At 40.4% G+C, this 20,639-nt stretch overlaps 1 protein-coding gene and 1 long non-coding RNA gene across 11 annotated transcripts in view; one reads left to right on the forward strand and one right to left on the reverse strand.

The window, feature by feature from the left end:
- Positions 1–517: 517 nt before the first annotated feature.
- LOC103788198 (uncharacterized) lies at positions 518–19,231 on the reverse strand. Of its 3 annotated transcripts, XR_004734384.3 has the most exons (7): positions 19,016–19,231; positions 18,401–18,574; positions 18,005–18,100; positions 9,114–9,187; positions 6,286–6,377; positions 2,842–2,896; positions 518–675 (listed from the first exon to the last, which is right to left on the reverse strand). It is a non-coding gene; the product is annotated as an uncharacterized LOC103788198 (long non-coding RNA). The 3 variants fall into 3 exon arrangements; XR_004734383.3 differs by lacking the exon at positions 9,114–9,187; XR_614055.5 differs by lacking the exons at positions 9,114–9,187; positions 18,005–18,100.
- Positions 18,793–20,639, forward strand: part of PLAAT1 (phospholipase A and acyltransferase 1) — a 73,602-nt gene continuing 71,755 nt past the window's right edge. For 3 of the 8 annotated variants that reach the window (XM_054245483.2, XM_035274822.3, XM_035274824.3), the window contains exon 1: positions 19,208–19,645. In XM_054245483.2, coding sequence (XP_054101458.2) covers positions 19,481–19,645 — 165 coding nt within the window. In that variant the 5' untranslated portion in view covers positions 19,208–19,480. Of the gene's footprint in view, positions 18,943–19,199; positions 19,646–20,639 lie in introns of those variants that run through there. The other 5 variants (XM_035274828.3, XM_035274831.2, XM_035274830.3 and 2 more) reach the window with 5 other exon arrangements.

Genomic DNA, 20,639 nt, shown 5'->3' on the forward strand with positions numbered 1-20,639 from the left:
AAAGTTTGTTTTGTCTTTTAAAAAAAAAATTTTTTGCAAGTTTTATTGGGAAACAGGTCACTGGAGCTTCTCATAGCCCTGTGCACTGGGAGGACGCCCTGGGAAGATGGAATGGAGCCTTGGGAAGTTTGTGTTGTTTGCAGGGTTGAGGAGCTTGGCCTCTTCTGTTCCTGTGTGGCAACCTGGGATTCAATCTGTGAGGTGAGAATCCTACTAGCAAGACTCTATCTCACTTTGCTTAGGGTTCCTGTTTTCCTTCTTTTTTTTAACCAATAAACACTGCTCTGCCCACCCTACAACATGTCCACATGCCTAAGTTATCCTGGTCGTGTGACAAGAAGCCATATCTTTTCTACAACACTACCATGTGAGTAGTGAAGATGAAAAGGGCTGTCTGTCTTTCTCTTTGTAGGATTCAAATCCAATTAGTTCTTGACTGGTTATTTTAATTTGGTCTAGAAAAAGAAATGAACCTCCAGATTTTATTTTAATCAATAAATTCAGCCTTTTTTCTGACTAAAATTTTTCTTCTCAGTTTTATTAAAAAGTAAGCAAAGTGAATAGGATTAATTTTGCAGCTTCCCTGTAGTTGAAATGCGAATCCACAGTGAAATGTCTATGAAACAGAGGCAAAGCCAGGTAATCTTCATATCAATTAGGATTAGTTGTAGTTGCCTATAAGAGGAAAAACAAAATAGCATTTACTTAAACTCTCAGGATTTATTCTTCTAGCATAAAATAAGGTAAAGTAGGTAGCAGTGCTTACATGAATGCTCCAAAACAATAATTGGGAACTCAGGCTCCTTCTGTCTCTCTGCATATGTTTTCTATTCTCAAGGTCACTTCATGGTCCAATATAACTACCAGAGCTCTGTCTTCATGTTTGTATGTCATGTAATAGAAATGAATAAGCAGCGAGAAAGAAGAATGTGCCTCCCAGCTGTATTAACTCCCTTTTCTGTAAATACTGATACAGACAGGAGACAGGGAAATACTGGGTGGAAGAAGGCAGTTTCCCTGCAAAGGCCCCACTCTCAAGCCTGAATACCTGCAGCCCTAAATGAGAACAGATATTTCTGTATTCATGCCCAAAAAGTTGCCTTTTGGCCTGCCACACCCCTTATCCTGCCCCCATATAAACTCCAAACCCTAGCTCCAGTGCAGACCAACAGATCAGTAGACCAGCAATGGCAGAACGATGTGGAAGAGAGAGAAGAGGACACCAAGAGGAGTTCAGCTGGGGGTGGCTGGAGAAGAGTCCAGCTGCTGGGTGTCCGTCCTGACTCCAGGGGAAGATCACCATCCCACTCCATCCCCACTGCCGGCTCCCCATCTCTCTCACTGAGAGCCACCTCCACCGCTCAATGAAACATTACACTTATCCTTTGAGCCTGTGTGTGACCTGATTCTTCTGGGACATTGGGCAAGAGCTCACAACACAGAAGCCTGTCACACTGGCTCTTTGCCCTTACAACAAGGCAGATGGTCCACTGAGCTGATTAACACTCAAGCTGTCTGAAGATAGCAAAGCTGAAAGAGCTTTGTAACACTAGGGTTGCAGCACCCACCCCTAGACACTAAGAGCCCAAAGCACTTATCCCAGCCTCTGTACTTGCCCTTCTGCATCCTAGGTGTTTGAGCTGTGGGATAACCCAAACAGGCGAGCCACAGCCCCATTGCATGTCCTGTGAGAGAAAATCAGGGAACTCTCCTATTTCAATACCATAAAATTATTCTATGGTAATGCTTCCATTTTTATCTTATTGCTTAAAACATAGTCACATAGTCACACATAGCATTAGAGGAGGCTGGTAAATGAAAGCTTCAGATATGCATCTTGCCAGTTCAAGTAAAAGTGGAAAAAGAAGCAGAGAAAGCCTTTTCTTTGGACAATTAGCCACTGAAAAAACAATGTGAAAAGTAATCATCCATACCCCTGCTTCCTCCCACCTCAATCTATTGAAGCTGAGTGTACAGAGGAACCATGCAGAGTAAAATGTATACCTGACACTTTATACCTAAATATCTCTCTCAACAATCCTAAGAGAAATTTTAGCTGCCAGTGGACCTCACAAAGGTCCAGACCTGACTGAGTTAAGCATCCAGGTTGTGGAGTCAGGCTCTACACAGTCAAACATTGTGACTTCATTTTTCTCAACTGTAAAATACACCTATCAAGAGAACCTGACTCAAAGCATTGGTATGGGTTAAGAGAATGCAGGACAATTCTTAGCAACAATCCTGCATGTTCTTCACATGTACCCCAGAACCTAAAATGCATTAATGTGTGTGTGTGTATATATGTGTGTGTGTGTGTGTGTATACATTAATGTATATATACATTAAAAAAATATACATATTTATTTAAAAAAAATAATTCTGCCTAGAAGTGACCATTCTGTAGGAGTTAGCTGTTATCACTCTCTACAGCAGCTTTTCCTGTTATTCATACCAAAAGCTTTTAAAGACTTCAGCCAAAATAGATTTATCATTCTGTTCCAAGCAGAGTAAGACTATATGTTCTTTTGTATGTCTAATAACATAGAGCCACACCATTGCTCAAAGGATATAACCAGGATTGTCCATGCAGGTTAGTTAGTCACCTCTCTGATAGGTGCACAGATATTTGTAGACATGGCTTTTATTTGCCTTGTAGTCAATGCCCAGGTCCCATGTAGCTAAACTGAGTCTACACATGTGGCCTCACAAATAAATGCTACCAATGATGAGAACTGGTCAATGTGCTTTGAATAGGGACAGTGTAGGAAAGGTTCCAGGTTACGGGTGGTAGAGGTTGATCTTTCACCTGCATTATTAAAATGTCTCAGGTATTGTACTTACCTTGATATTGCTGAATAATGCCTATATTTCAGGCATTGTATTTAATTTGATCTTCCTGAGGAAAACAGACAGGCAGAGTTAAGATGTAAACAGTATTATATTATAACCCTCTACCCCTCTGGTAAATTTTCTATTTCATAAAGTGATTTCAAGTTCTCTACATCCTCTGAATTTCGTAAGTAGCCAGTAAGTTTAGCAGAGCAGGAGAAAAGGATTATATTTTCATATTTTGCACACGAGGAAACAGACTCAGTTCTTACAGGAAGTCATATGAATTTCAACCACAGAGCCAAGACCAGAATTCAGGCCTTCTGACTATGAGCTGGTTTCTATTCAGCCCCACCAGAAAGCAAATCAGCAGGGAGGTTGCTGAATAGCTTCTGAGTTAACAGAAAGCTGAATTTGCTAGCAGCTTCTGGAACAGCACTGATGATAGCAGGTGAGGCAGGGCAGCTGTTTTTATAAGTGTATAATTTTGTGTTAGGAGCTTCCATAGATCATCCTTCACTTACTCTTGAGGGGTCACTGAGATGTACCTTACTTTCATTTATATCTGAGGTCTTGCAGGGATGCAGTATCAGAGTAGTGAGGACTGCCACTTGTGATTAGCAAAATGACTCCTTGGTGAGAACAATAATAAAGGGAGATAGAAAATGAAAGAGAGGCAAGCTTGTTCATTTTTTCATTTCTCTATAACTGCATACACCTGCAGTCCCAAGTTAGGTATTATGGACACAAAGGTGAATAATATCCAGGCTTGATACTGAGGAGTCCACGGTCTACAAGAGGAAAGAGAAAAGCATCTATGATAAACATTATTTTCGAAAGTTATGAAAGAAACACGATGAGAAAAAAGAAGGGGGAAATGCTGCTTCATTTTTGGAGTGGTCTGAAGTAGGCCTTGAAATCTAGGAGCATTTACCATTGAAACAGGAGGTATAAGGGCATAATGAACATGGAGACAAGATGCCATCTGTCATGCTCAGGGAATTTAAGTAGTTCAATTTGGCTAGAACATATGGTATAGGGGCTGGGGCTGGTTGGGTCAGACAGGGAGGTGGAAGTGGGAGATGAAGCCTGCAAGGTATAATGGCATCTGATATGCAGGCCAAAATGAAGGGCTGAGAAATTTATACTTCATCTTGTAGGTGTTAGAGAAGGGTTTAATCAGAGGAGTAACATGATCAGATCAGTGTTGGAAACTTCTGGTGGTCTGGTGGAGGTTGAAATGGGCTGGGTGGTATGGGGTGGGCAGGAAAGGTAACTCAGCAGGACAATAAACACTTTGCTGTAGTGGGGCTTTTTTCTTTTCCTTTTTTTATATTTCCTCTCCCTTAAACTTGCTTCTATTCTTTTACGTATTTTTTTTCAGTAGTTTTCAGGCACTCTGGAGCTACTGATACTATTTCCAACCAGCCCAGGAGTTATCTCAAATGGCCAACCTGCATATTCATGAGACACCATGTTAATTCCATTAGACAGTCATTAAAACTGATCCAGAGTCCAGGGGCGCGCTGCAAAGTCCCTCATGCAAACACGGGGAGGCTGCTGTGCTGCAGCCAGGCCATGGAGCCACAGCACATCCAGGCATGGCTTTGCCTTTAGGTTCATCACAGGCCAATTTGCCTCCAATAACCTCACTGTGCTTTACATACAAATTTCAGGCTCTGGCTTCTAAGCTTCCAAGTGTCAGCTAGAATAGGCAGAGACTGAGTATCAGTAACCCAAGGATTCTTGACATTTCTTATAACAATAAGCCACAGGGAATGGCATCACTATTCAAGTTTAACATTAAGAAACTGAGCTTGGGGCAGCCCTAGGAAGAGTAAAAATTCATTAACTGCAAAAAAAAAAAAAAAAAAAAAGAAAGAAATAAAAGAGAGAGAGAGAGAGAGGAGGCTGCTCTAGCCAGCCTAGAGGGCACTGGTTCAACTGGCTCTACAGTCCTAATGGAATCAATGTTCGGGCAGAGAAAAGGTCACTTGGTTTCTGTCTCTCTCTGTTTTTTTTTTTGTTTTGTTTTGTTTAATCTAATGGTTAGTTTCTGGCTAAATTTTTCAGCCATTTCAGTGAAGAATCAAGTTTGACGTACAGTTGGAGCCAGAGAGAAATGGACAGCTGTGATCCATATTATACAAGGCAATGTCTTTTATATCTTTTGAAATAAATATCATGCTACAACTTATTAATAGGGTTGCAATTCTTTTTTCCTTAGAAATGAAATATTTGTTCTCCCTATGTCCTTAAATCTACTTTGTCGAAGAGTTAGTTCCACCAAATTCTTCCACGTTTCCACCCATTGACCACATATCTACTTCTGGTAGAAACAATAATAGCTAACACTTACATAGTATTTTCCAGGCATTATTCTAAGTATTTATTATTTACTAAGGTGTTTACTCCTCACATTACCCTAAAGAGGTGTAGGAATTCGTAGGAGGTGGTGGGAAAATAGGAGAACAGAGAGGTTAAGTAATCTGCCTACATCACACGTCTACACATGGCCAAGCTGGAATTAAAACCAGGCAGTCAGTCCTGCTCACTGCTCTGGGCACACCCCAGTCAAGAGTTCATCCATGGCAAGTACAATAATTTGGTTGAAAATCAAATTATCTCAAGGGAAATGGGTTCACTTTTCACTGTCAAGTTCTTCTTCCTTTTTAATAGTTTAACAGAAAGAACTGGAAGCCATTTTCTAAGGGATTAGAGAACCTGCCAACTCAATACTACGATGCATTATATGTAAACTTGGGGCAACAGGCCTGTGTCCTATCCCAGATGCTGCATTCGACAAAGGATTTCACAGCCAGTGGTGATTTTAATTAATCCTGTCTCACCTGTTTCTCATTCATGCTTTTTTGCAAAAGATAGCTGAGTGACTAATTATTCAAATATAATTCATTTTTAAATGGCTGCCTCTATAAAAGGATGAGTTCATGTCCTTTGCAGGGACATGGATGAAGCTGGAAACCATCATTCTCAGCAAACTGACACAAGAACAGAAAACCAAACACCGCATGTTCTCACTCATAAGTGGGTGTGGAACAGTGAGAACACATGGACACAGGGAGAGGAACGTCACACACTGGGGACTGCTGGAGGGTGTAGGGGATAAGGGAGGGAGAACAGGGGGTTGGGGGATTGGGGAAGGATAACATTAGGAGAAATGCCTAATGTAGGTGACAGGGGAATGGATACAGCAAACCACCATGGCATGTGTATATCTATGTAACAATCTTGCACAATCTGTACATGTATCCTGGAACTTAAAGTATAGTTAAAAAAACAAAAGGAAAAGTTCAAAAAATAAAATAAAGTGGTTGCCTCATATGTCATCATGGATGTCACTACAAAATGTGAAAGCTCTCTTTTCACTTTAAATAGTCACAGAATAAAACAGTAGCATTACACAGTATCTATGTGCTCACACAATGCAGAGCTTACCTGACGGTCGGGCAGTGCAAGCATCCATGTCTTGAGGTCCCAGGTTTCGCATCTTCTGACTCTAGGACTCTGGGATTCTGAGTTATTACTTTCTTTTGTGCCAGAAAATTGGAATAATAGGACACAAAATATTTGAAATGAAAAGGTAAGAGGGTCTCTTTGCTTCCTCTCTCTCTACCCTGGAGTCCTGAACAGGTTGTTTTTTTGCCTAGCAACCCACAGGTCAAGCCTGAAATAGATGTCTTCACTCGTGATTAAGGTGTTAGGCTGTGGATAGCTCATGGAAGACATGAAGAAGGGAGCCTATTTGGGCCTCTAAACCTTAGTGTCTTTTCTAGATTCCCTTAGAACTTTGAGGACACTGTTGTGGGCCACACCATCAACCTGCCAAGAATCAAGCTTTCGTAAATTATTCAAAAGGAAAAATAAATTGCTAGGTAACACTCTGAGTGTCTGATTTACAAATGTTACATAAAAACCAAGTCTTGGCACTTTTGCAAATCATAAATTGGTATATAAAATGAAGTATGACAGTACGTCCTCTGGCCTGCTCTCACTCCCAACCCCACTCCTACCCACACACCTGCACTGCTCTCTCAGCCAAACATCTCTCAGCTTTCTCCTTCTGTCCCAATCTGAAGTATGCATGCCTTTGGCCATTTTTCCTCATCTGTCTTCTATCTGATATACCCTTCTATCAACCTTCCCTAATTAAAATTATATACATAATTTTTCCACATAATTATTTGAAAACGTTTTCCTTTAACAAAATAGTAATTAAATTGGAAAAATAAGTCATATAAATGGTTACATTTTCAGGACGTAAAAGGTAGAAAAAAAACAGGAGCAATCTATAGTGAAAGCATTCAGTTGAGTGCCTTTAAATCTCATGGTTTACCAAATCTCTAATCAGCCATGTGGTATGTACAAGGTGTCCTAATCATGGCATTTATTGGGATGATGCTTTTATTAATCATACTCTTTCAGCTTGTCTGTCTCCTTCTCTACAGTTTAGAAAAATACTTTCCCAACCTCTCTTGCAAATAGAGGTGGCCCTTGATCCAGTTCTTTAAAAAACATTTTTTTTTTGTTTTTGATTGACACATAATAACTGTACATATTTATGGGAGAAAGTATGATGTTTCAATACATGTATATATTGTACAATAATCAAATCAGGTAATTTATCATTTCTTTGTGATATGAACATTCAAAATTCTCTTTTCTAGCCATCTAAAAAATACATTAAAAATATTTAAAATATACTTTTAAAATATAATACAATATTGTTAACCATATTGCCCTACTGTACAATAGAACGGAAGAGCTTCTTCCATCTGAAAGCAAGGAGGAGAAGGTCATGGGACACTGATGGAGGCACTTGATACCATCCAGGTGCTGAAGTATTCATTCAACAACTAGTTATTGGATGCTTATTACATTCCACACACTGCATTAGTGCTCAGAATTCAAATGTAAAAACAATGTCCCTGTTTTCAGGGAGCTTATATTTTAATAGAGAGCAAGAGAGCCAATAATAAATATGCATCAGGTAGAGGTTAGAGCTATGGTTAAAACAATGAAGCAGGATAAGGGAGCTGAAGAGTCATGGGGTGATATTTTACACAGGTTTATAAAGGAATGTCTAACTGATAAAATCACATTTGAGAGACATTAAGAAAATGAGAGAGTAAATCATGCAGATATTGGCGAGGTGGGCAGAGTGCTCCAGGAAAAGGATACAGCATCTGCAAAGACCCTGATGGAAGGTGTGGCTCAGCTATTCAAAAAGTAGCAAGAAGAACAGAGTGGCTAGAACTGAGTGAACAACAGAAAAATGAAGGGAATGAGATTAGAGAGTTCACCAAGGTCCAGATCTTCTAGAGAACTGGAAGCTACAGTAATGATTTTACATTTTATTTTGAAAGATGTAAGAAATTATTGGAAGATTTTGAGCAGGGCAGCAACATGCTATACTTTTTTTTTTGAGATGGAGTTCTGTTCCTGTTGCCCAGGATGGAGTGCAATGGCACAATCTCGGCTCACCGCAACATCGCCTCCTGGGTTCAAGCAATTCTCTTGTCTCAGCCTCTTGAGTAGCTGGGATTGCAGGCATGCACCACCATACTTGGCTAATTTTTCATATTTAGTAGAAACAGGGTTTCACCATGTTGGTCAGGCTGGTCTCAAATTTCTGATCTCAGGTGATCCACCTGCCTTGGCCTCCCAAAATGCTGGGATTACAGGTATGAAACACAGCACCTGGCCCATGCTATAAAATGTTAACAGAACCTTTTTGGCTGCTGGATTTAGAAAACATCAAATGAGAACAAGGAAGAAAACAGACAGACAAGCTAGGAAAATGTTATAAAAAGAAGCATTTCTGGACACCGGTGGAAGTGATGAAGGCAGGAAAAGAGGTTAGATTCTAGATATATTTTAAAGGTTAAACCATCAAGTTTTTTCTGAGTGATTGGATGCAATGCATCAATCCAGCAAGGGCCTATCTTCAGACTTCTTCATATCTGAGAAAAATAAACCCCTGTTGTTTAAACTACTATTATGTGGTCTTCTCTTACTTTCAGGTGAAAGTATTCCTAATATAACTGGAAGCTAACTATTATTTTTTCATGTGCTCTCTTTTTTTCCCCCAGTCTTATGAGTTTAAACTAAATCACCAGAGTCCTGGATCATTGCAAACTCTTGTACAAGGGTTTATCTACATCATTTACTTAATTATTAAAATACATTAGAATAAAATATTGAGGCCCCGAGAGCTAAAAGCAAACAAAAACAAACAAGAAAACAAAGGAGGTTGATTTGCGTACCTGGATTTTGCCACGGATCCAAGGGGCATTAGATTTTGCCACTTGGATTTTGCATGGGAGAAAAGAAGAGAAACCTGTTCCATAAAGAGAAGAGAATTTAAAGCACTTCTTTCAGGTGAAAACAATCAGTGTGAACCAATCTCATTATTCTGGTGAAAAGTATGGCAAGTCAGTAGCAAGACTGAGAAAGTCTGGCATATACTAAATGATTTAAAAAAAGAGACCCCTATTGAAAGCTCTGGACAATAGCAGCTCTGTCCAATAGAAATATAATGCTAGTGGCCCGGAGGACTCAAGATGGCGCTGTGAGAACAACCCAGGATTGGAGCTCTTCTCGTTGAATCCGCAAACGAGACCCAAACAAAAAGTCAGCAACTACGCAGACGACCAGCGGACAAATCCACAAAGATGGGAAGAAACCAGCGCAAAAAGGAGGAAAACACCCGAAACCAGAACACTTCGCCTCCTACAAAGGACCAAAACTCCTCACCAGCAAGGGAGCAAAGCTGGACGGAGAGTGACTGTGACGAAATGACGGAATTAGACTTCAGAAGATGGATAATGAGAAACTTTTGTGAGCTAAAAGATCATGTATTAAATCAATGCAAAGAAACTAAGAACCTTGAAAAAAGATTTGAAAAAAGATTCGAGGAAATGATAACAAGAATGGATACCTTAGAGAGGAATATGAATGAATTAAAGGAGCTGAAAAACACAATACGAGAACTTTGCGAAGCAAACACAAGTTTCAATATCCGAATTGACCAAGCAGAAGAAAGAATATCTGAAGTCGAAGACCAACTCAATGAAATAAAACGAGAAACCAAGATCAGAGAAAAAAGTGCAAAAAGGAATGAACAAAGTCTCGAAGAAATGTGGGACTATGTGAAAAGACCTAACCTACGTTTGATAGGTGTACCAGAAGGGGACGAAGAGAATGAATCCAAGCTGGAAAATACTCTTCAGGACATCATCCAGGAAAATTCCCCCACCTAGCAAGACAAGCCAACACTCAATTGCAGGAAATACAGAGAACACCACAAAGATATTCCTCAAGAAGAGCAACCCCAAGGCACATAATCGTCAGATTCAACAGGGTTGAAATAAAGGAGAGAATACTAAGGGCAGCCAGAGAGAAAGGTCGGGTCACCCACAAAGGGAAGCCCATCAGACTCACAGCAGATCTCTCGGCAGAAACACTACAAGCCAGAAGAGAGTGGGGGCCAATATTCAACATTCTTAAAGAAAAGAACTTTCAACCCAGAATTTCATATCCAGCCAAACTGAGCTTCAGAAGTGAAGGAAAAATAAAATCCTTTGCGAACAAGCAAGTACTCAGAGATTTTGTCACCACCAGGCCTGCTTTACAAGAGCTCCTAAAAGAGGCACTAGACATAGAAAGGATCAATCAGCACCAGCCATTCCAAAATCACACTGAATGCTAAAGAGCTTCAACATAATGAAGAATCTACAACAACTAACAGGCAAAACAGCCACTTAGCATCAAAATGGCAGTATCAAATTCACACATAACAATATTAACCCTAAATGTAAATGGACTAAATGCACCAATCAAAAGACACAGACTGGCAAATTGGATAAAAATCCAAAACCAATCAGTGTGCTGTATCCAGGAAACCCATCTCACATGCAAGGATACACAAAGGCTCAAAATAAAGGGATGGAGGAAGATTTACCAAGCTAATGGAAAGCAAAAAAAAGCAGGAGTTGCAATTCTCATCTCTGATAAAATAGACTTTAAAGCAACAAAGATCAAAAGAGACAAAGAAGGCCACTACATAATGGTAAAAGGATCGATAAAACAAGAAGAGCTAACGATCCTAAACATATATGGACCCAACACAGGAGCACCCAGATACATAAGGCAAGTTCTTAATGACTTACAAAAGGACTTAGACTCCTACACAATAATAGTGGGAGACTTTAACACTCCACTGTCAACACGAGACAGATCAACCAGACAGAAAATCAACAAGGATATCCAGGGCTTGAACTCAGACCTGGAGCAAGCAAACCTGGTGGACATTTACAGAACTCTCCACCCCAAATCCACAGAATACACATTCTTCTCAGCACCACATCACACCTACTCTAAAATTGACCACATAATTGGAAGTAAAGCACTGCTCAACAAATGCAAAACAACTGAAATCATAACAAACAGCCTCTCAGACCATAGTGCAATCAAGTTAGAACTCAGAACTCAGAAACCGACCCAGAACCGCACAGCTTCATGGAAACTGAACAACTGGCTCTTGAATGTTGACTGGGTAAACAACGAAATGAAGGCAGAAATAAAGAAGTTCTTCGAAACCAATGAGAACGAAGACACAACATGCCAGAACCTCTGGGACACATTTAAAGCAGTCTCTAGAGGAAAGTATATAGCAATAAGTGCCCATATGAGAAGAATGGAGAGATCCAAAATTGACACCCTATCGTCAAAATTGAAAGAGCTAGAGGAGCAAGATCAAAAAAACTCAAAACCCAGCAAAAGACAAGAAATAACTAAGATCAGAGCTGAGCTGAAGGAGATTGAGACACGAAAAACCCTTCAAAAAATCAATAAATCCAAGAGCTGGTTTTTTGAAAAGATCAACAAAATAGACAGACCACTAGCCAGATTGATTAAAAATAAAAGAGAGAACAACCAAATAGATGCAATAAAAAATGATAAAGGGGAAATCACCACAGATTCCACAGAAATTCAAACCATCATCAGAGAATATTACAAACAACTATATGCACAAGAACTAGTAAACCTGGAAGAAATGGATAAATTCCTGGACTCCTGTGTCCTCCCAAGACTAAACCAGGAGGAAGCTGAAACTATGAATAGACCAATAACAAGGTCTGAAGTCGAGGCAGCAATTAAGAGCCTACCTCACAAAAAAAGCCCAGGTCCAGACGGGTTCACAGCCGAATTCTACCAAACACACAAGGAGGAGCTGGTACCATTCCTTCTAAAACTATTTCAAACAATCCAAAAAGAGGGAATCCTTCCCAGATCATTTTATGAGACCAACATCATCCTGATACCAAAACCCGGCAGAGACCCAACAAGAAAAGAAAACTTCAGGCCAATATCCATGATGAACATAGATGCAAAAATCTTCAATAAAATATTGGCAAGCCGATTGCAACAGCAAATCAAAAAACTTATTCATCATGATCAAGTAGGATTCATCCCGGGGATGCAAGGCTGGTTCAACATACGCAAGTCTATCAACGTAATTCACCACATAAACAGAACCAAAAACAAAAACCACATGATTATCTCAATTGACGCAGAGAAGGCTTTTGACAAAATTTAACAGCCCTTTATTCTAAAAACCCTCAATAAACTCGGTATCGATGGAACGTATCTCAAAGTAATAAAAGCTATTTATGACAGACCAACAGCCAATATCATACTGAATGGGCAAAAACTGGAAGCATTCCCTTTGAAATCTGGCACTAGACAAGGATGCCCTCTCTCACCACTCCTATTCAATATAGTACTGGAAGTTCTAGCCAGAGCAATCAGGCAAGAAAAAGAAATAAAGGGTATTCAAATAGGAAAGGTGGAAGCCAAATTGTCTCTATTTGCAGACGACATGATAGTATACCTAGAAGACCCCATTGCCTCAGTCCAAAAACTCCTGAAACTGATAAACAACTTCAGCAAAGTCTCAGGATATAAAATCAATGTGCAAAAATCACAAGCATTCGTCTACACCAATAACAGACTTAAAGAAAGTCAAATCAAGAGCGAACCGCCATTCGCAATTGCTACAAAAAGAATAAAATACCTTGGAATACAACTCACAAGGAACGTAAGGGACCTCTTCAAGGAGAACTACAAACCACTGCTCAACGAAATCAGAGAGGACACAAACAGATGGAGAAACATTCCATGTTCATGGTTAGGAAGAATTAATATCGTGAAAATGGCTATACTGCCCAAAGTAATTTACAGAATGAACGCTATCCCCATCAAGCTACCATTGACTTTCTTCACAGAACTGGAAAAAAACCACCATGAACTTCATATGGAACCAAAAGAGAGCCCGCATAGCCAGGTCAATACTAAGCAAAAAGAACACAGCAGGGGGGCATCACACTACCGGATTTCAAACTATACTACAAGGCTACAGTAATCAAAACAGCATGGTACTGGTACCAAAACAGAGATATAGACCAATGGAACAAAACAGAGGCACCGGAGGCAACACAACATACATACAACTATACAATCTTTGATAAACCTGACAAAAACAAGCAATGGGGAAAGGATTCCATGTTTAACAAATGGTGTTGGGAAAACTGGCTAGCCATGTGCAGAAAGCAGAAACTGGACCCCTTCCTGACACCTTACACTAAAATTAACTCCAGATGGATTAAAGACTTAAACATAAGACCTGGCACCATAAAAACCCTAGAAGGAAATCTAGGCAAAACTATCCAGGACATAGGAGTAGGCAAGGACTTCATGAACAAAACACCAAAAGCATTGGCAACAAAAGCCAAAATAGACAAATGGGACCTAATGAAACTCCACAGCTTCTGCACGGCGAAAGAAACAGTCACTAGAGTGGATCGGCAACCAACAGAATGGGAAAAAATTTTTGCAGTCTACCCATCTGACAAAGGGCTGATATCCAGAATTTACAAAGAACTCAAACAGATTTACAGGAAAAAAACAAACAAGCCCATTCAAAAGTGGGCAAAGGATAGGAACAGATACTTTACGAAAGAAGACATATATGAGGCCAACAATCATATGAAAAAATGCTCATCGTCACTGGTCATCAGAGAGATGCAAATCAAAACCACATTGAGATACCATCTCACGCCAGTTAGAATGGCGATCATTAAAAAATCTGGAGACAACAGATGCTGGAGAGGATGTGGAGAAAAAGGAACACTTTTACACTGTTGGTGGGAGTGTAAATTAGTTCAACCATTGTGGAAGACAGTGTGGCGATTCCTCAAGGCCTTAGAAATAGAAATTCCATTTGACCCAGCAATCCCATTACTGGGTATATATCCAAAAGACTATAAATCGTTCTACTATAAGGACACATGTACACGAATGTTCATTGCAGCACTGTTTACAATAGCAAAGACCTGGAATCAACCCAAATGCCCATTGATAATAGACTGGATTGGAAAAATGTGGCACATATACACAATGGAATATTATGCAGCAATCAGAAATGATGAGTTCGTGTCGTTTGTAGGGACATGGATGAATCTGGAGAACATCATCCTCAGCAAACTGACACAAGAACAGAAAATGAAACACCGCATATTCTCACTCATAGGTGGGTGATGAAAAATGAGAACACATGGACACAGAAAGGGGAGTACTAAACACTGGGGTCTATTGGGGGGAAAAGGGGAGGGCCAGTGGGAGGGGGAGGTGGGGAGGGATAGCCTGGGGAGAAATGCCAAATGTGCGTGAAGGGGAGAAGCAAAGCAAAGCACACTGCCATGTGTGTACCTACGCAACTGTCTTGCATGCTCTGCTCATGTACCCCAAAACCTATAATCCAATAAAAAATTAAAAAAAAAAAAGAAATATAATGCTAGCCACATATATTTTTTAAAATATTTTAGTAAGCATATTAAAACAATGTTTTTAAACAGGCAAAATTAGCATTTAGTATTTAAACCAATTGGTTTAGTATTTAAGCCATTATATTGTAATATTATCTCATGTGAGCCTCTAGCCACATTTCAAGTGTTTAGTAATCACATGTGGCTAATGGGTATCATATTGAACAGCTCACCTTTAGAAGACTAAACTTAAAGGAAAACTGGGGATAAAACATGAAGTATTCTTAAGAACTCAATAATTTTACCTCTGTTTCAATGTATTTCAACCCAAACACAGATCATTTCCAAGTTATTAAAATTCAGAACAAGATTTGAGAAAGAATCCAGGGCTTGGCAATGGAAGAGAACATGGGCATGACAATACTCATTGAGATTTACGTAAGGAGTAAATGAGATGTATGTTTTAATAAAAGAATGCTGTATGAATATGCCTTTATGAAATAGCATACTTCTTTATTTTATTAGAGTATCAGTTTTTGGTTAAATAAACACTTCAGATATTTGCAGGCAATTATTTCCCCCAAATATCGTTATGCTCTTTGCTCTCAAAGTCATTATACATTCGGAAACACTGATAAGAACATATTTAAATATCCAGGAATAATCAGTTTGGCAAAAACTGGGGGCATTCTCTTCCAACATTTAAGAAATGTTGCACGCATGGAAAATCTAGAGAGTTTTTGACCATGGCTACAAATGTGTGGGAAGGGGAAATGCTGATGACTTTTCAAAGCTTTTCTGATTAAAAATCTGATTTAAGGACATGATTCTGAAAGGTACAAGTACATATAAATAAATAAACAGGTTTTTGTCTTAATAATGTCTGAGATTTCTGAATTTCTCTGTAATTACTTTTAGCAGGGGAAAACAACCTCACCCATGCCTGTGCAGAGCAGCTCCCAGCAATCTGTCGGCTTTTCACAGCATAGTAACCCACTGATTGTTGCCTTAGCTCTTCAATAAATACTGTAGGCTGTGCGTGTGTGCTTTCAGAACTTCACAGGTTTCCATGGATACATGAATTTTAGTGCTAAAGCACATTTACTATCACTTTTCTTGTCACCAAAATCCTGTAAACACTTGTGCTTTAAGATTTGGGGCAGAAATTAAGCATTTTGTAGAGGACAAGTCAGAATTACCTTTTTCCAAACGCATTGTATGATTTTCCCTTGGGGCAAAATCTCTGAAATCATTGATATTTGTGTCCTGTCTTTAGTCATGCACTTATTTATTAGACCAAAAAAAGATAATAAAGGTTTAACTACATCGTCAATATAACAGAAATGTACACTATTTAACTGTTACAATTAATAAGACAGCTTGCTCTGAATTTCAACTGCAATGAGACAAATAGGACATGCAGAAGTAGGAATATTATGTTTATATTTAGCCATCTCTTCCTAAATATGGTGAAATTTAAGAATAATTTTCAAGTATATTTTTGTGTCATGCCCATAACTTAAATTTATCTTTCTTATATATACTAAATGTTTTATATATTTAAAAGGCTTTTTCACAAATCTGTAAAGATGGCAGGCTACATTATTATTTTTCCTGTTTCATGTATAAGATGAGGCTCAGAGGTTTAAGAAACATGCCTGTTGTCATACAGCTAGCAAATGGTAGAACCAGGCTCAGAACCCAAGACTCGTGACTCACTGCTTTCCATTGCCCTTTTTTCTGAGAAGAACGCAGGCTACTTCTTCTATAGAAGACATATCCCTGTCCTTCCTGCCTTGCCATATGCTGATAGATTTATTTGTTTCTGATGTAGCCTCCATGACATTCTTCTTTTCTTCATTTGTCCCTTGACTGCTCCACAGTCTTGGTAAATTATATTCATTTGAAATGACTAAGCTTGGTAAATTAGGCTAAGACAATTTACCAAGCTTAGTCATTTCAAATGAATATAATCATCAAGAAACATCAGTTGCAGAGACATTACCTAGCTTGAATGTGCACTACATGAAATATCTGTAAGCAGTCGCAGATACATGACCTAGCTTGAATGTGCACTACATGAACTATCTGTAAGCAAACAGATTTTTAGTTCCAATGATATTGACCACAAATATACAAAGTAGATTGAATTAGAGCGTTGAGCAATTCGTACAGAAAAATAGCCAGTCTGAGCAGACAGGTGACCTGGACATTCAAGTTAAGAAAAAAGCTTTTACTTTAACAGCATAGATTTTGGGGGCTGGGATTGGAACTACTGGAATGATTGTCTCAACTCCTGGATACTAACTCATGTAGCCAATCATGTCCGCACTATCTTGGCAAATATTTAGTTATTTGTGCAGCTCTTTTATTTCTGTGGTTTTTAAAACTTACAAAAAAAAAAAAAAAAAAAAAAAAGGCTTTCCTTTTGCTGCCTGATAAAAGAGGGAGTCTGGGTAGAGGAAGAGCTTTTGCCTAAGAGGCCGGGCTTTTGCCTAAGAGGCCGGACTTCAATTTTACCCCAGGAAGCCTAAAGTACAGAGATCCACATCTCAGGCCTCACATCAACTGCCAGGACCGAGGAGTCACAAGTTTGCTGTGAGGATCAAATGAGATAACAGAATCAATGCACAAAACATAAAGGGTTGTTTGAGACTTCTGTCTAATATCACACAATGCCAATCGATTCTAGTTTCCATGTGTTAAAAGGCAAATTGTGATTTTTTTTGTTACCTTGTCGGGCTTCTTCTGGAATGTGAACTTTATTCACTTAACAACAAAGAGGACAACAAATGAGTTCATCTCCATTATGCTTATTTCAATATGTTTCAACTCTTACAACGTAATTAGGCGGTAGCAGAGAAAGCCAGCCACACAGGGCTTCACTTACAATGGCCAAAATAATAGGAACTGTTTATTTAATTGTAATTCAACATCTGCTTCAATCAGAGCTCCTGAGGTCCCAGATTACAAATCTAGATTCAAACACACTTTGCCTTTTACTGTCCAAAACTAAGTACTCATTCTTTCTAAATGGAAATTTTAATTATCTGCTGCTCATCCATAGAGTACCACCAGTTGATCAACTCTCTCTCCAATTCATAGAAATGAAGAGAGAACTCAGGGCTCTCCTGACCTACAATGCTTTCCACATTTCTCCTATATATTCCATTCAGGCATGGAATTGAATTTGCTCTTAACCAAATGCATTTTATCTATACCTGGCAGGAATCCAGAAGTAAAATTCCAAGATTTATTTCATTTCAATTCTATTATGAAGCATTTAATCACAAATACCCTGACAATGAAAAGATAATTTATCATTTTACCTTGACTGAGCAACTCTCCTCACTTCACATTCATGAATCCATAACGCAGGGAGGAGACTGGATGATTAAGTGTTTGATTAGAGAAAACAGATTAACCTAGCAAACACAATAAGTTTAGCTCATAAGCAGGATTGCTTTATAAATGCTCACAATAACTCTCCTGTATAAAATCATGAACCACTTTCTACAGTGATGACTCAATTGAAATAGTTGAGAAACATAAAGCAAATGCATGTTTATGGCTTTCTCTTTGAGATATTAAAAGGGTACTGAAAGGCATATCTGATTCAGTTTATAACTGAATATAGATTAAGTAAGAAACATGTAAGAAAAATATTAATGCACAAAAAGCTACAATCTCTCAAATGTTCTAGTTTCCACTTTGCCAATAATTACCTGTTTTCAATGTTCTTCTCTGTACTGTTTCCAAAGGTGCCAATCCAGCCCCAGAATTTCAGATCACTGATTCACCTTCATAACACAACCCAATAGCTTTATGAAAAACAGTTGCATATTTAGGTTGTTGGCATCCCATTATGACAAAACACATAAAATCCGAGATATTTTAGCCTTGAAATAAATGGGGGAAAGAAATCCTGTTAGCTGCGATTCCATTTACATCAGAGTAAAAATCTAAGTTACGCCTAGGTGGAAGTAAAATCCTGTGCAGTGCTCCATAAAGATCACTTTGTCTTCCAAGAGTTCCTTATTTAGCTGGTTAGTATTCCTGGCCTCTCTTTATTTAGCAGTGAGAAAAAGGATACTCTCCCTGCCCCCGCTTTATTTTTAAACTCACAGATCTGGCCTGCCTGCGTGCGTGTGTAAAAGCAGTGAGGTGTGTGTGTGTGTGTGTGTAAAAGCAGTGAGGGTGTTTTAGGGCCAGTCCTTCCTCCCCAACTTTGCTGACTGAAAGACCGAGAAGCTTTCTTGGGGTGCAGGTAACAGTGATCCCTTGGGTCCTAGGGAATTTGTGTTGAGCTATTAGAGCGGGTGTATTCATGATGGGTGTACCTGGACATTCGTGAGCTCAACAAAACCGATTAGCTTTATAACCGCAGCGCGTAACACAGCGTCTGGTCCCTTAAAAGTTGGCTGCGGGAACGTCTATGAGGCCGGTGCGGGGCCGGGGGCGGCGTAGTTGGTCAGCAGGCGCTGCGTGGGACCGTAGGCGCTTGAGCGTGTGCGCTGCGTGCGTGCGCGCGCGGAGGCGGCTGCGTCGGGGAGCACGGAAGGGTAGGCCCTAGACGGGCTCTCGAAGCGGGGCCCAGGGCGTAGCGCGGCTCGGGGCGACCGAGACCCGCTCCCAGGACGGAGCGGGCGACTCCCCGATGGTCGGAGCTTCGTGCCGCCTGGGCAGCGCCCAGACGCCGGGACCCGCGCGTCAGCGCCTGGGCGTGCGGGCGTCCCACAGCCGCGGGGGGGGCGGCCGGGCCAGTTTCCGCGTGGCGTCGCTGGTGCTGGCGTTGGCCCTGGAGGATGGCCCTGAGTGGTGGCCGGCGCCGGCCTCCCGGGTCTCTCCCGGGTGCACTTGGAGTCGTCCCGCGGCCGCCAGCGGCAGAGTGGACAGCTGCGAGGCCAAGGGACACCTCAGGACACACGCAGCAGCCTCCTGGTGCGAGAAGACACCGGCTTAAGAGTGAGGTGTGCTGGGCGGAGGCGCCCCGGCAACCAACTGGCAAGCGGGAAAAGTTGAAATGTTTAGAGAACAACTAATTTAATCCAATCTGCTCTTTTTCACAAACTGGGGAACTGAGCCTACAAGGCAAGGGGCTTGCTTCCCTAGGTCACACAGCTGTTAAGTGGCAGAGCTGGGACTAGAAACCCAATCTAAGTAAGGCTTTTTTTTTTTTTTTTTTTTTTTTTTTTTTTGAGACAGAGCCTTACTTTCTCGCCAGGCGCCAGGCTGGAGTGCAGTGGCACAATCTCGGCTCTCTGCAGCCTCCGCCTCCCGGGTTCAAGCAATTCTCCTGCCTCAGCCTCCCGAGTAGCTGGGGCTACAGGTGCATGCCACCACACCCAGCTAATTTTTGTATTTTTAGTAGAGACGGGGTTTCACCATGTTGGCCAGGACGGTCTCGATCTCTTTACCTCGTGATCCACCTGCCTCGGCCTCCCAAAGTGCTGGGATTATAGGCTTGAGCCACCACGTCCGGCCTGCTTAAGGCTTTTTAAACCTACTGTCCTCACCGAAGTGAACACGAGTAATAGTACAAGTAACTATTATTATATTAGATTTTGGAAACTTGGAGGGTGAGATTCCCTTGGCATTCAGGACTATTACTATGACTTGTGCTGGAAAAAGTAATCCATTGTTTTCTCGGGGCTTGGGTTCCTTATTCCTTCATTCAGTGAACATTTGCTCCGCAGTTATTTGTGCCAGGCACTACACCAGAGACTGAAGGTATATAGACCAAGCTTGTTCAACCCGTGGCCCATCAGCTGCGTGCTGCCCAGGACAGCTTTGAATGCGGCCCAACACAAATTTGTAAATGTTCTGAAAACATTATGCGATTTTATTTTTGTGCTTTGTTTTTCTCATCAGCTGTCATTAGTGTTAGTGTATTTTATGTGTGGCCCAAGACAATTCTTCCACTGCGGCCCAGGGAAGCCAAAATATTGGACACGTGGTATAGAG

Source organism: Callithrix jacchus, chromosome 15 (assembly GCF_049354715.1).
Source record: "Callithrix jacchus isolate 240 chromosome 15, calJac240_pri, whole genome shotgun sequence".
NCBI classification, from domain to species: domain Eukaryota; kingdom Metazoa; phylum Chordata; class Mammalia; order Primates; family Cebidae; genus Callithrix; species Callithrix jacchus.